A 15,534-nucleotide genomic window follows, 5' to 3' on the forward strand; every position below is an offset into this window, starting at 1 on the left:
TTTCCTTATCCGAGGCTGCCTCTCTGTTTGCATTGAATGGTGTTTTTAAATGGTGGGTTTCAAGCCCGACGCATAACCTCATATAACCATGAGGAAGGATTTCGCTACACATATTAGTTCACTACGCACGGATGATTGTAGGTATCCAGAGGGGGCCACGTGGAGGCTGTGTGTCAACGTAGAGAGTGACAAGGACAAGGATCGTGTTGGCATTTACCATGTTAAATACAATCAGATACTTTACCTTGTACTTATGTTCAATCCCATCCCCTCCGGTGGCATCTATTAGCATATATAAAATTTATTACAGCGATCTATTTGGCAAAATACGTTTATGTAGCAATATATAACTACTCATGCCTGTCAAATTAAAACAATCTGAAGACTTTGAGCTGTTTTCATAACACATAACCAATAAAAAGTACATCATCACATCACAGGTTGAAATATAGCAAAACAAGTACCACAACCAATAATATTGTCTGGTACACAGATGGCTTTAAAACTTAACATGTATTGGGATGGGAAGTCTACAACTCGGAGAGCCAAATATACATTCGTTAGACTTGGTACAATGGCTCTGATATTTTAAACCGAAATCTCTGCCATAAATATATACTAAATAAGCTAATGAGCGTGCCTCAAGACAACCATAGGGGCCAGAGCGAAATCTTGTAGTCAGCAGAAATCATTTCAGTAGTATAAACAAATCAAACTTCACTAATAAAGGTGCCCTACTGCACCAAATTTTTTTTTCTGAACCACTCAGAAAATAAAGCGCAAAAATCTCCTTAATCTGAACAGATCGGACTTAAAAACAAATTCCAAATAAGTATAAAGTACGGCTATGACTTCCAATAACCATCGAATTTAGATTATGTGTGAAAGACGCTGAAACATATTTGCAGACATTTGGAGCGTCTTCTGAAAACTTTCTACACGAATCAAAGTGTATAAATCTAACATCGATCTGGAAAATATAAACACTTTTCTGGATGCAGCCGAAGTGACAGAAGTCTTTCGGTTATTATGGATAAGATAGGATACCATATCCCATAGTGACACAGTGTCACGAACAGTTAATGTTTTCTTAACCAATCAAATATACTATACTAATATACAATATCAGGCTTTTTTTTTTGTAAGTATGTCGCAAAAGAACAAATATAATAAATACTACTTTTAATGGCAACTGTGGACAAAATGGAAATTTTGTTAGGCTTATATATACAGTGTTTTAAATAAAGTAAAAGTTTAAAAATTAGTAGAAAATATCTGAAGAAAATATATATTCTTAATTACTTTCTCAGCTCTGTTAATGAAACTACAGTTTAACACCACATAGATAATCAAAGGAAACAGTCATCATTGTTGGACCAGATATACTTCACCTTGAAAAATTAATTTTTCTTAATTAAATGTTTTGAAAATTTTAAAACAATCTCGTTATCAGCGAAAATGTGATCATTTAAAAAATATAATTTTTAACAAAATTGATAGTCACTTCAAAAGTTTTATAATTTAGTTTGGTACCAACTGTCACAACCATGAGGCATCGCAAAAATAAGACATCAGGTAATGATTTCTTAAAATTAAAGAAAAATATATATAGATGAGCCTTATAAAGATTATAAGCTATATTTTTATAAGTTTTACATATTCATCAGTTCTTTTATTGGTAGGTATTTCTATATTTATCGGAAGTGGTGGATATTATATTTATTTTAGATGTATGGAATACCAATAAAGATATTTATTAATTTAAATTAATTTAAATATAAATATTAATTTATATATAATTTAATTCCGTATATAATATATACATACTATTAGAAAAAGAATGAAAACCCTTAGTTCCTAAAGCTCAATTTATAATATATTATTATTATATATTATATATAATCAATCGATATCTTTAATTCTGCAAACTTTGAAGATGTATTCAATAACATTCTATATAATGCTATTTCTGATAAATAAGATCATGACTAGATTTATTTCTCCTTCCATTTCTGTAATCTGATATTGCAATATTGTACAATCATTTTTGTATCGTAATTCATCAGTCAAAACATCGGGTATACCATATTATATTATATTATACCAAATATTGTATATTTTTATTCTTTATATATAAATATATAAATTATTTATACATAATTATTTCATAATTTATAATTATAATTTATTTATTTATACTAATATATATTATTATAATATACTATACACAATATAATAGTTTTAATACTAATCTTATTAAAAATTCACTTATTATAATAACTAACATATGTCAAAGAAACTAAATATCAAATACTCTCGTTTTTTTCCATTATAACCGTTCTAAATTCATATGGTTCTATACATTCAAAAAATATTATTTTCTGATTGCATGATATATGTAACATATTATTATTATATATATGTAATGGAAGTATTGTTTTTTTTGCAGGTGATCAGGAATCTAAGGATGAAGAGAGTAAGATTATGAAAGAAACTTTCTATGATATAGTTAATCTTACTGATTTCATTTTTTTTATAGCTGAAAATAATGCGCTGGGGAGTAAGTCGTATTGTAATTTTTTAATCTTTTCACTATAACCATAACGAATATATATTTTTATAACATTTCAATTAATAATTATTTTAAATGAAAAACTTAGTTTTACATAAGATACTAACTGAAGAATTCTTAAAAAAAATTATGTCAACACCATTATTGTTAAAATTACAGACTACAATATTATCTGTGGAACAGAAGTATAATTATTTCCGTAATATCTTGTCCATTATTTAACATATTTATTGGAATTTCTTGTTTTCATTAGCAATGATTCTGCAACTATTCGTATTTTACATAGTGGAAAAACATAGATTTTGGACTTAAGAGAATTAAAAGTGCAGATACGACCCCTATCACATACTGCCACAGAAAGACCTACAAAAATAATTCATTCATCTTTTAAGTTTTGCCACGTAGCAATTTATTGGTAAACTGCTGAGACCATAATGGTTCTTATACCGGGTAAATCTAATTGCTACTTCTTCCTAAATACTAATTTCATTATAACCAATTTATTCAAAAATTTTCGAACAACTCTAATCAATATATTTAATCTAATATCTAATAAGAAGAGATTAATGTCAATTTACAATGTCACAATGTATTTAATCTAATATCTAATAAGAAGAGATTAACGTCAATTTACAATGTCACGATGCGGTATCAACAAAATCCCTCTGTTAAAAAACAAATATAAAAAGGGTCTCCAAATCAAATGTGGATCATTTTGCAACAATAGATAAGTTGTAATAATAAATATGTTAATATGAGAGTATAGAGAATAAAATACTTTAGAGAATAGGATAATATATGTATTATCCAAAGATTATTTTATAATCTATGATGTAAAGACATGTTAAAATTTCTAAAACAATTGGAATCGTAGAAAAAGTGGACAATTTCAGCTCTGTCTTTTCTAAATACCTCACATATTTTGTGAGAGAACTGTTTTCATTGGATGTAAAAGCCTCTATACCAACGGTTTTTTATTCATATAAAACAATATAGTTAGAATACCTAAAACCATTTATCTAAAAATGTTGTATGTCATTTTCTATAAAAGCTTGATGTTTTCTAATCTGAATTAAAGAACTTTGAAAAACATTCTTTAGTATTATCTCAAAGGGTCAGCAAGCGGAAACGATCTGAAATGATAGTACAACTCATAGCACGCAGATGGTCATCCAAAGTACATCTTTCTCAAAATTTAGCTCTCATGGCCACTTCTTAAGGTTCTTATTTTAAATACATATACGACTTAAACAGAAGAATTTGTGTTTCTTGCATCAAATATATAAATAAACAGTATTTGTACTCTAACAGTTGATTCTATAACAAATTAAAACAAAATTTCTGAATAGACTTTTCCTTGTAGTACTTTTACTTTTACTTGTGTATTTAACTTATTGTTTAATGAAACTCTCATAGAGATTTTAACAAGACTTATTTTATATAAGAAACGTTTTTCTCGAGTTCCTTAAACACTTTTCAATCACATTCTTTACTTTATAGATACTCAACTCGAATAGCATGAAGCTCTTCAGGTTCTTCACAGGAACTCAAAAAAGTGTGGAGTTCTTAAATGTCTTTAGTTTCTTTAGTCTTCTTTATTAGTCGAGAAGTTTTTGATAATAAAAATCAATTTATTAGTCCATAATCGATTAATTGAATTTGTTAAAATTAAATAAATAAGCAAATTGAATTGATGATATCGAACTTCTTTTTGAATATCGTTAGTTTCTTTAGTTCACTTTATTAGTCGAGAAATTTTTGATAGTAAACATCAATTTATTAGTCCATAATCGATTGACTGCATTTGTTAAAATTTAATAAATAAGCAAATTGAATGAGGATATCGAACTTTAAAACAATTGAAATAAGATTAAAGCTGAAACTGAACTTACTGATGACATTTTTTGAAACGAACCAATGACGCCTTTGTCAACATTTTAATTAATATTTTTTCCAACAAGCCTTCTGCTATCCTAATAAATGGGTTATGGTAATTTAACAAACAAAAAACATGCTAACAACGCCTAGACGGTCCAGCTTCTTCAGTGGCAAGCAATGTCACAAATAAATCTTATTAAAAACCGTGACAAAGGACTGATGGTGGCATATCAGCAGCATAAGTAGTGCGGCACATGTTAATCAATCGCTGGCACAGTCGAGTTCTTGTGTTATTATTACATTTAAACACTAATTTTTAACACGAAACAAATGCAGTTTAATAAATGCAGCTGTTCCCAGCTTAATCCATACTCCAACTAAAACACTGGCAACCCCAAGCGACAGAGGTCCTGGCAAAGGTTAAAAATAGTCGCATGCAAGGTGCTCGTTCACAGCATACTCGCTTTCAAAAAATCATTTAAATTATGTGACAGAGTTTTCATGTTTTTGCTTAATTTTATAGTAATTTTTATGTGCTGCGGAACAAGCAGGATAACAGACTATATAAAAAAGAAGACAAGGACTTAAAAAATATTAAACATAGAACAGGAACTCAATTGCCCGTATAACGTAAATGAGGAGAACTATTGAAAAGACTATTGATTATTGTGTGATTGAAAATTGGATCTTTTTCATTGTCGGCCTCGAAATGCATATATCCTGATATTAACAAGATATTTTGCTACTGATTAAAAAAATTTGTTGCTTTTTGTCTTCTAACAGTACACACAAAGGGTACGTGTGTAATGTGAGCTAAAAAACCAATAATGTCTAATGCAACATAATTTCGTTTACAGAACGGACAAAAGACAAATCCGGAAATGTCCTGCGTGCGATTTATTGTATCATTCTCTGTTATTTGTAAAGAATGCTGAGTCCTTTTTTATTATATGTACTCTTAATTTCATAAAATATATTAGCACAAGTTGTATTATACGAGTATGTACACTACACATGTATATAATGTAACGGTCTCTAGTTCAAATACTACTCCTCTTAAATTGATCTCTTTCCTTCATTTTATTTGTGTTAGCAGTTATCGTCTTCTTCCGCTTTGGAATATTTTTGCGTAAAATAGTTTCATTTTTCTGATTTTTGCTCATTACTCCGATGTTCGATGGTCAATAGTCAATGGTCTCATTTGACAATTTAACCAAACAAAATCCGGATTTTGTGTTTGTTTTGAAATAATCTTTTCAAAAACACAAAAAAATAAAAAGAAATCGAAACAATAGTCACAATTCTCAAATTCGAATACTTTAAATAGCATTTGAAAACGCGCCAATATCAGTAGACATTTGCTACTGCTGTAGTCAAGTTGAAGAAAATAAATAGTTAAATGATCGAGTTTAGTACGAAATGATCGCTTTGAGCAAAATGAACATTTAAGATCAGTTACTCCAGACTGATCGGATTTGCAATTGGGTAGAGCAGCAGAGAAAAGCATTAAACAATTCACACTCAAGCTGGATTGGCTGGTATAGTTCCTTATTGCCACATCTACCATCATTAGTTCGATGTCCGTTTTTCACCGCTCCGTAGAGCGGTATGTGACATGTTTAAGTAATGATGATGTTGACCTCTAAGACGACCTCAAAAGTGTGCGCTTTGCCATTTTTTCCTCATTTCAGTTAGTTTCGTTTGACCTTTTGTTATCAACTTCTCTCACACAATAGCACAATAAATACGATAAAGAATTTTCCTTAGACTAGATAATAAATGGAAAGAAACGTCGAGATCCTTTAAGTCATAAATTAAACTGATCGTGCCAAACTTTGTCTTTGTGTTGTTTTAATAGTTTTTGGCGAGAATAGCAGTTACGTTTATTCTGTTCTTTCATATAAATATGTACCATAAATGATACCTTAATTGTGGATGTAAAATTAATGGCAGCAGCTGAGTCCACTGTTAGTCAAGCTGCTACTTTTTGATTGTGGGTGCATTTTTTCCGCAACTTTTTTTGGGGTTGGATTCCTTGAATCACATCGCATTCAATTTTTTTATTTGATCAGTTTGTGTTCTTGCCAGCTTACTTGATTTTTATTTATTAGAAGGCACCATTTTTTATGGTTCATTTTATGGTGTGTAAATCTCAGATTTACGGAGTGTGATCAATTTTAAAACAATTTTTCTTATTTAGAGAAGATTTTGTCATTTTAGAAAAACGCAATGATTGTCAGGCAATTTCAGTTTAGCAATATATAGCTTATATATATTACTTTTGAAATGATTTTTCATGCTTTAGTATATCTGAACACACAGCATATCTGTGTCTTGCACAGAATTCGCATGAACTTTATCGAGACTGTTGGGTAGTAAGGGATTGATTATGAATAGTATCATTAAGGAAAATAAGAAATTAAAGTTAAAGTAGCCTAATCTATTTTCGGTACTAAATTTTTCTTTAAGGTTCAGGCTAAGTTTATTCATACATTCAATAAAAAAATTAACGTATGTAACTATTTGAAACTAACTAAGTGAGAAAGAACGAGTAACGAGTATAGCTCAATTTTCTAGATAAGAACAACATTTTTTATCAAATGCATTTTAAATATTTTTAACCGATTTATAGTCGGCAAATTTGACTTAAATAAAACTAGGAAAATAAAGTTACAATAAACCAGGAAAGAAGTCGGTATAGGATTTGGTTTAGCAACTCTACCATGCAATAAAAAAAAACGGTTTAAATAGACTAGGGCAAAATTTGGATATTTATCTGCATGATATGCTTGTTAAGACCGCAATTGGTTGTACTACAATAGTGTAGTAAGCAGTCAAATAGCAGTAGTGGCAAATTTGGGAGCGTAATAATGCACACTTAAGTCAACACTAAGTTTTGCGTTTACGATTTAGTAGTAGTTTTACCATTTTGTTGTATTACGGATGGGTGTCCGAACCAAGTCGTTAGGGAAAACGTCACATCAAAAGCCTTTCTAAGATAAAAACATTTCCAATGGGTACACTCGAGGAATACTTGTGGTCTCACTGGAAGTAAATCGATTATTTACTGAAACCATATTATTTAGAAGTTATATCAATGATAAGCAATATCTGTTTAGAGATTACAACAACTCAACAAGTTACAATGTTACTAGTATATTTTATTTGTATTATTATAATAAGCAAATCATGTCCAGAAATGTTTCGAAATATATCCAAGAGCACCTTTTTCTGTAGATCTTCCCACCATTCTGGATGCAAATCTTAAAAGGATGATTGGAAATTGTAATAACTCTAACATCTGAAAAGCAAAGGATTAACGATACTGGAGAGTAAATGGCTTTGAAGTTGGTTTATACAACTACACGTCATTCTCGTAGGTTATCGTTTAGCAGTCAAAGCGAAGTATTAGCTGCTAAATCAAACGTTTTTTAGGCAGAAAAACTGCAGAGTATTGTGCAGAATTAAATCATCTGACTGGGCTAAAATTTCATCTGAATGAAATTTTAAAAATTTTCATAACATTTAAGCTTTCAACTATCCAAACTATTATCCTTTAAACCTTTCTATATTCGTCATTAGCCGAGAAGATAAGGCGCTCACTTTGTGCTATAATATTCCTCAACAAAAATGTAACTCTTCATTCTTGGCTCCTTAGATCATCCTTACACAGGAGGAAGAGTCTAGAAGTTCTGTGAGATATCAGTTAGGTGTTACATTGATTTCTTCTATTATAACAAGTGCTATATAATTGCTTTTAAACTGTGAAACAGTATCAATAGCAATAAAAATGATTAATACTTCAAGTACTCGCATTGCTATTGAAATGTAGAACTGTATTAATAACAATAACTGCTAATTGCTATTAATATTCATATTATTGCTATTAATCTGAAACGATCTCTTTGAGTGAAATTGTGAGCGGGAATTGATAAACTCACATTAATAAAACAAAATATATATTTTACAAAGTGTAATATTACTTTATTATCAAATACCAGACATTTTTGCTTACTGAAGATTCAAAATCTATAAGAAACATTGAAAGCACTTAGATAAAATTATTCCCTATTAAGGTACATTTTTATTATAGAATAGGACTCATTCATGTCTCCACTCTGTATAAGTTTAACTCGTTACTATATTTCAAATATGTAATATAATTAAATCATTACAAAAGTAATGTCAATATATAGAAATTGACGTAATTACATAATACCACGCATAATTTTATTATACCTTCAAACATTTACTACTGACCTTTATTTTCATGGATTATTATGTATTATTTATATATTTTGCTATGATTAGTCAGTATAGTACTACCGATCTTGGATATACATATTATACAATTTTATGATTTGAATACCTTGTGCATTCGAGCTCAGTCGTGAGAATATCTCTAGGCACACAGACTAGCCAGTATTTTAAATACGTTTTAACAGTAAAAAGTACATAATTGTTTATTTTATATAAAATTCTCTATAAATTCTACTAAATGAGTGTAAAATTAACAATTAACTTTGCATTGTTAAAACCATGTACCTATTTCATAAATTATACTAAAAAAACAACACATATACAAAATAGTATTAATACCATAAACAAATCAAAAATTATATTTACAAAAAAATATTAGAATTATTTAAGTTAATAAGATAAATAATTTAACTTAAAAAAGTTTTATAAATAAAAATAAACTAAAGCAGAAACAATTGCTATTATATGACAGTGGAGTTTAAAACAATGCAAGCACTTCAAAATATATATTATATTAACTTTAATAATTTCATTAATTGTTCTTTGTCATCAAATTGATTTATAGTTTCATTTATCAAAGAACTAAAGCGTACAGATGTTGCAACCTTCACAGAAGCATTCTCATAATAAATCAATTTTTTAAATAAAATACAATGTTGACACATCGCAAATTTCTGTAAATAATTCAACTTGAAAAATACAAATACAGGCTTTTGTATTTACTAAGTTTAATAGAATTCCTTAAACAGAAACAAAATAATTTATGTTTTGGCACAAAACATTTTTCCCATTAAAATAAAACTTCTTGAGAATCGTTTCAAAATCTGGACATTCAAAGTTCATCACGCATTATTCCATTGTCAAAAACTTTCGGTATTAAAGACTTTAATCGTTCAGATATTTCTAATTTATGTTCATCTTGAGTCCTTAGATAACTCGTATACAATGTGGTAAGGGTGTGAAATAACCTCGAGTTACGTGGCCATTGCGGATTACACAATGTATAGGTATTTTCCATCACTTCTACAAAATCTTCCATAATATCAGATTGCTCCAACAGTTCTAATATATTACTCGGTATTAATGTTTCTATGGTCTCACAAAATGAATTGGCGCTAAGCCAACCAAATAGCTTTGATTCAGTATAATTTTCTGTAGATAACTCTGTTAGTAAGCGTCGTTCAACGACGAGATCACTTATTATAGTTACAACTTTAGCTTTAATTTTAAGCTCACACTCCTTTTTCAACACATCTATTAAAGCTTGACTGCCAGAAGTGGAGAGAATACGTTCTTGTGCAATTGGAAATCGTCGTATAAAAGTGCCAAATGCAAATACACCTGCAGATAGTTCGTCAGCATCATTGCTAGTCATTAATATACGTGATAAATGCTCGCCAACATTATTTTCAAACGCAGCAATCTTAGTCTTTGGATTGTTTTGTGTCAAAGTTCCTAAAACACGTAAAGCCTGCACACGTAGTGTCGTATCAGTTTCATTTACAATGATCGGAAGCAAAACCTTCTCTAAACCCCCTATTTGAACGAATAGCACACCATTGTCAATTTGGTCAACCATATGATACAAATTGTTAAGTGCATCCATTTTCCATTTTATTTTATGTTCTGGTTCCATTACATATGAATCCTGAGTAGTTACGTTCACAACATTCTGCACAATTTTCGTAATTATTTCAGCATCAGTTTTAAAGTGTTTACGCATTTCATCATAGGTTTCTTTAATCATTTTATAATCTTTTTTTATTTTTTGAAAAGCTTGCGGCGAGTGTTCCACAGCCAAAGCATCTCTTGGTGCTCTCTTTAATGCGTCAGAAAGTAAATGTTTGGTTTTTGATTTTGTGGGTGATTTGGCGTCGGATGGTGAAGAGGTAGAAATAGCTTCTTCTGGTAAAGCAGAGAGTGCATGGTTTTCACTTTTATTGGATTCCTCACTGTCATTATTTTCAAGTAGCTTTGCTTCTTTTTTCAATGTTGTTAAATTTATACGCACATGGAGACCGGGTGGTATTTTTTGACCTATAAAATTTAAATAATGTTATGCTAATCACTTAATTCACAATGAAATCACTTTTTATATATAATATACCTTCTTTTATTTCTTGCCATTCTTTCGTTGCAACAAACGTATTATTATCTGATTTATTTGCACCCAATGATCCCAACACTGCGAATATTAATACTATTTTAAGAAAGAGAGACTTCATGTTGATTGTATGTTTAATTGTTTACGACTAATAATTTCACAAGACATTTGTTATTTAAATAATTAAATTTGTATGATGTACATATACGTGTCGTTTGCAAATAAGAATCAGTTGTTTTCTTGACAATCGGCATTTGTCCAAATGTAAACAAAAACAAATGTCGGTTTCGTACGAATTCGAAGTTCGAAAAATTTGTACAGTACGTTCGAAAATAATGTACGGTAAATTATTTTAAAGACTCCCGAGACCAAAGCGAAGCAAAATTCTGCATTAGTAATATACGTGTGAACATCTTGAAACAAATGTTTATTATATATCATATTTTTTTTATAGTTTTTATTTTTTATATAGTAAATGAAATTAGATTTTATACATTATTTTGAAAGAATGGTGGAAAATATACAAAATTAGGTATGAATAATATTATGAATAATTATATATGAATAATTTTCAAAGAGTAAAATAAACATCAAATTTTGAGGAAAAGAAATATGGTAAAAAATGTAAGAATTCACAAATTTTTTAATAAATTTTTATAATAGCTCTTGTAATAATTAAATCGAAGATGCCATTTTATATAAAAGAATTAATTTTATTTTGAAGAAACGCAGCTCACGCGTTATTCTGCGTCTACACTGGTTAGACTTTGGCATAATTTCTATATACACGCTCAATTTTTTTACAAACAAATTTTTGTTTGAAAGTGAAATTCAAAAATACATTTGCATTTTTTTTGCATTTGAACTTAAATCTTGCAAAGATCTAGCTAGTGTAGGTAAGATTTTTAATATGATTATAATATATATTAGCTTTACATATCAAGTGGAAGTGGACTAATACACTTTAATACCATTTTTCCAGAGCTTACTTAGTAAGTTACTTAAATAAGTTTAAGATTTTATCGTCTCCATTAACATAAGTTTCCATTGAAAAAGTTTTTATGTGTTGACAGTTCTAAGAGAGCTTCTGTTGGTTTAAATAAACTTCACTTAATAATATATTCCACAATAAATTAAATATATAATTGATATTTTAATTCTTTTCTATATATATATATATGTATATATATCTTATATATCCATTACATATTCAATTAATAAAAATAAAGATTTTACTAAACATTTACTTCTCAATGCATTTATTTATAGCTAAACTCTTGCTTGTTTAAATTTTAAATATAAAACATATGAAAAATATTTTAAAATTTATTTTCAAGTGTTGCATATATAATTTTCGTTACTTTTATTTGTATGGTTAACAAAATTTGCTTAATAAGTTACATTTATTAAGTTAACAGCGGAAACATACTATGGACTTGCATTTGACAGAATCTAACAAATTAATTGTTTATGATTTGCTATAAGTAATGTGTGGCTTTATGTAACTTTTTCTAATCAAAAACAACACTTTTTATATAATAATTGCATTCTTATATGTTTATTAAAAACTTGTAGCTATGCACATTCTAAAACAGCTAATAATTAAAACTATAATACAAGAATTGTTACTTCAATCATAATACTACTCTTAGGAAAAATGCGTCCGTCATTGGGTCATTCGCTCTCACGCTTATTTGATAGACTCGATTTTATTATATATGGTGCAACTGGTTTTCATGGCAAAAATACTGTTCTTATGGCTGCGAGTATGATATGTTCTGGGAAATGGGGTTTTGGTGGACGTGATAAGGTGCTTTCACAGAAAATTTTAAATAAACATTAAAAATTAAGATAAACTTTTACACTTATATTAGGAAAAACTAAATAATCTATTACTCGAAATCAATGGTAAAAACGAGGGCAGTTATAAGAGGTGCAGAGTATTCATTGCAGATACATCGAATACAACTTCTCTCAAAAAGATGACATCAAAATGCCAGGTAACACATACACCCTTTTTCATTACAGGATTTCCATCCTCTTAAGAATTTGTTGTATATTACAGGTGCTTATAAATTGCTGCGGATCATATAACCGCACTGCAGAAGATATAATAAAATCATGCCTTTCAACTCGTACTCATTACGTAGACATATGTAATGATGTCCATTTTTTGGAATTATTACAATTGAAATATCACGAAGAAGCAAAGAGACGAAACGTATACATAATATTTGCCTGTGGTTTTAAAGGTTTACCAATGGACGTTGGCTTTAACTTTTTAAGAGATAACTTTGATGGTATTCAAAAATTGTGCTGGCATCGCTAATATCACATTTTATTTTCATTTTTATAACTATTTTTATAGGTACTGTGAATTCTGTAGAAGCTCACACTCGTTATGACACCACTGCTCCAATCATATGCCAACCAATTATATCTGCAAGTTTATGGGAGAGTTTTTTGAAAAACTGTAGTAGAATTTTTCGAAGTTTTAGAGCACATCACATGGCTAAAGTGCGAGAATTTCGAAATCTGGAACCAAAAACCACTTTTAGGTAAACGTATTTTCTTCTGGTTAAAAATTACATTGTAAATGATAATATTTTTTAGATTTGGTATTCATAAGAACCGTGTCATTGGTGGGCACTCTGCGGCTTATCCTTTTTTGGATCAACAAATTGTTGAAAATTCGCAATACTATATGTATAAAAAGGATCATAAGAGACCAATTCAAATAAATAACTATATTGCTTTCCGGCTAGTTCTCTTCCTCACGACCTGGTTGAGCATTTGTTCTAATTGTTTATTTTTTTCTCTCTAGATATTTTATTATGACATTGACATTCATTATTTGGAACGTGACTATAGCTGTGCTCTGTCGTTTCCAATGGATGCGGATTTTTTTGTTGAAATATCCGCGCATTTTTTCTCTTGGTTATGCGTCACATGATGGCCCCAAGGAATTCTATTCTGAGAATTTAATATTTGACATAACATTAAATGCAGTTGGTTGGTCTAGTATAGATGATGCGGCAAACTTAACTAATACCCAGTTTCTCAGTCAGTGGGGTCTTCCAAGGAAACGAATGACTATAAAAATACAAGGTAATAATCCCTTCTATAAAGCAAGCCCTCTTTGTGTTTTAGCAAGTGCTTTAACAATTTTACGTGAACGTGATTTTATGCCTTCATTGTAAGTATTGTATTAATTATTTTCATAAAAGAATATTTTCATTTCTGGCACATATTTATAGAGGTGGCGTGTATTTTCCGGGTGCTGCATTTGCTGAAACTAATATAGTGCCTCTATTGGAAAGAAATGGAACTGGAATCATTTTTGAAGTTTTGAATTGAAAAGCTCAATTTCTTTTCTTGAATATTTAGTTAACATGATTTTATGTATATTAAATATTTCTATATAGTATATTATATAAATACATATTGTTTGAATAAATATCGATAAAATGTTGTTAAAAAATTAAAATAAAACATGGATTGTGTGATGGAACTGTTGCTCCAACTGTGGTTGTAGTCTGTGGTTAATGGTTGTTTATTGATGCTAACGGTTATGGTAGTACTTTGAGTGAGAAAGATGTATAAATATTTTGTTTTTTTTATTTATTAATAGTGGTAGTTTAGTTTATAAAACTAGTACTAACATGTACAGACATAGCTCTGGCTATCGAGGCCTTCATCTTTAAATATAAAATCCTTCACTTAAATGTTTAAAAGCAATTAAAGTTGAATAATAGAATAAGAAAGAGATAAACATAAGCAACTTGGGTGCGGTAAAAAATTTTCAAGATATTCGACGTCACAACGTTGTCTAGATAGCATTGTTATTGTAGCACAATGTTCTGTCAGATTTTTTTAGGAATTCAGCATGTATAATTAATCCGGGTACATGGTAAACCCGTTAAAGTTGTATTTACTTATAGAAATAACTCCATTTTTTTAAGTATATTTTTTATTTATTATGTGATCGATCGTTAGTCACTTTTAATGTTGACCAGCTTCAACTTAACTAAAATCTTTTTCATTTAAATATGTATAACACAGGGCTTTGAAAATTTACTGGCAAACTGATCTTTCATCGTCTGATTAAAAATTTATAGATATTTTACATCAGTTGTTACAGATCCGTTCACTACAATTACCGAATTATTTTTTTTGTTAGGCCTAATACTAACTTCTGTTTCACTTGAAATGGTACTTAATATAAAAAATTTTCTTTGTAGTATTAGGCTTTAGTACGAGTTTTTTTTTTTTTGGTTTTTAGATAATTTTCATACCACAAGTAATCGTCATCTGAACGACCAAAATTATAATTACTTCAGCTATGTGAATAACTTTTTTCTAATACAAAAATTTTTTCTAATACAATTAACTTTCGTCTCGCTCTGGTTGTGCTTTCAACAAATAAAATCCAATACATACTTAATTTTTTACTTAGAATTTAATTTTAATTATGGTTTTACATTTTTCGCTTAATATTATATATACATTTATAAAAAACTAAAATAATAGTGACATATTTTTATACTTCCGCAGTACATGCTATTTTTCTGTGTTCATAGTAAATAATTAGTTTGTGCTTATATCTAAAATATACAAATGCATTTGTTTCTTTGTGTTATTAGATTGCGCTTGCGTGCTTAAGCTGGATTTATTTTGTTTCTATTTAGCAAACTATTTCTATTTAGCGTACTAATTTAAG

At 29.1% G+C, this 15,534-nt stretch overlaps 2 protein-coding genes across 2 annotated transcripts; one reads left to right on the top strand and one right to left on the bottom strand.

Annotated features, from left to right (window-relative positions):
* Nucleotides 1-1,499: 1,499 nt before the first annotated feature.
* LOC119675951 (saccharopine dehydrogenase-like oxidoreductase) lies at nucleotides 1,500-14,173 on the top strand. The gene is made up of 10 exons (XM_038087170.1): nucleotides 1,500-1,575; nucleotides 2,450-2,476; nucleotides 2,540-2,560; nucleotides 12,467-12,624; nucleotides 12,689-12,814; nucleotides 12,880-13,114; nucleotides 13,183-13,372; nucleotides 13,428-13,604; nucleotides 13,639-14,010; nucleotides 14,072-14,173. The coding sequence occupies exons 1-10, from the start codon at nucleotides 1,548-1,550 to the stop codon at nucleotides 14,169-14,171; spliced, it is 1,434 nt and encodes a 477-aa protein (XP_037943098.1). The 5' UTR covers nucleotides 1,500-1,547; the 3' UTR covers nucleotides 14,172-14,173.
* Nucleotides 9,170-11,084, bottom strand: LOC119681126 (nucleotide exchange factor Sil1). Its single transcript, XM_038094223.1, has 2 exons — nucleotides 10,818-11,084; nucleotides 9,170-10,747 (listed from the first exon to the last, which is right to left on the bottom strand). The coding sequence occupies exons 1-2, from the start codon at nucleotides 10,933-10,935 to the stop codon at nucleotides 9,543-9,545; spliced, it is 1,323 nt and encodes a 440-aa protein (XP_037950151.1). The 5' UTR covers nucleotides 10,936-11,084; the 3' UTR covers nucleotides 9,170-9,542.
* Nucleotides 14,174-15,534: the final 1,361 nt, after the last annotated feature.

This window comes from Teleopsis dalmanni, chromosome 2 (assembly GCF_002237135.1).
Source record: "Teleopsis dalmanni isolate 2A chromosome 2, ASM223713v2, whole genome shotgun sequence".
In the NCBI taxonomy this organism is placed as follows: Eukaryota; Metazoa; Arthropoda; class Insecta; order Diptera; family Diopsidae; genus Teleopsis; species Teleopsis dalmanni.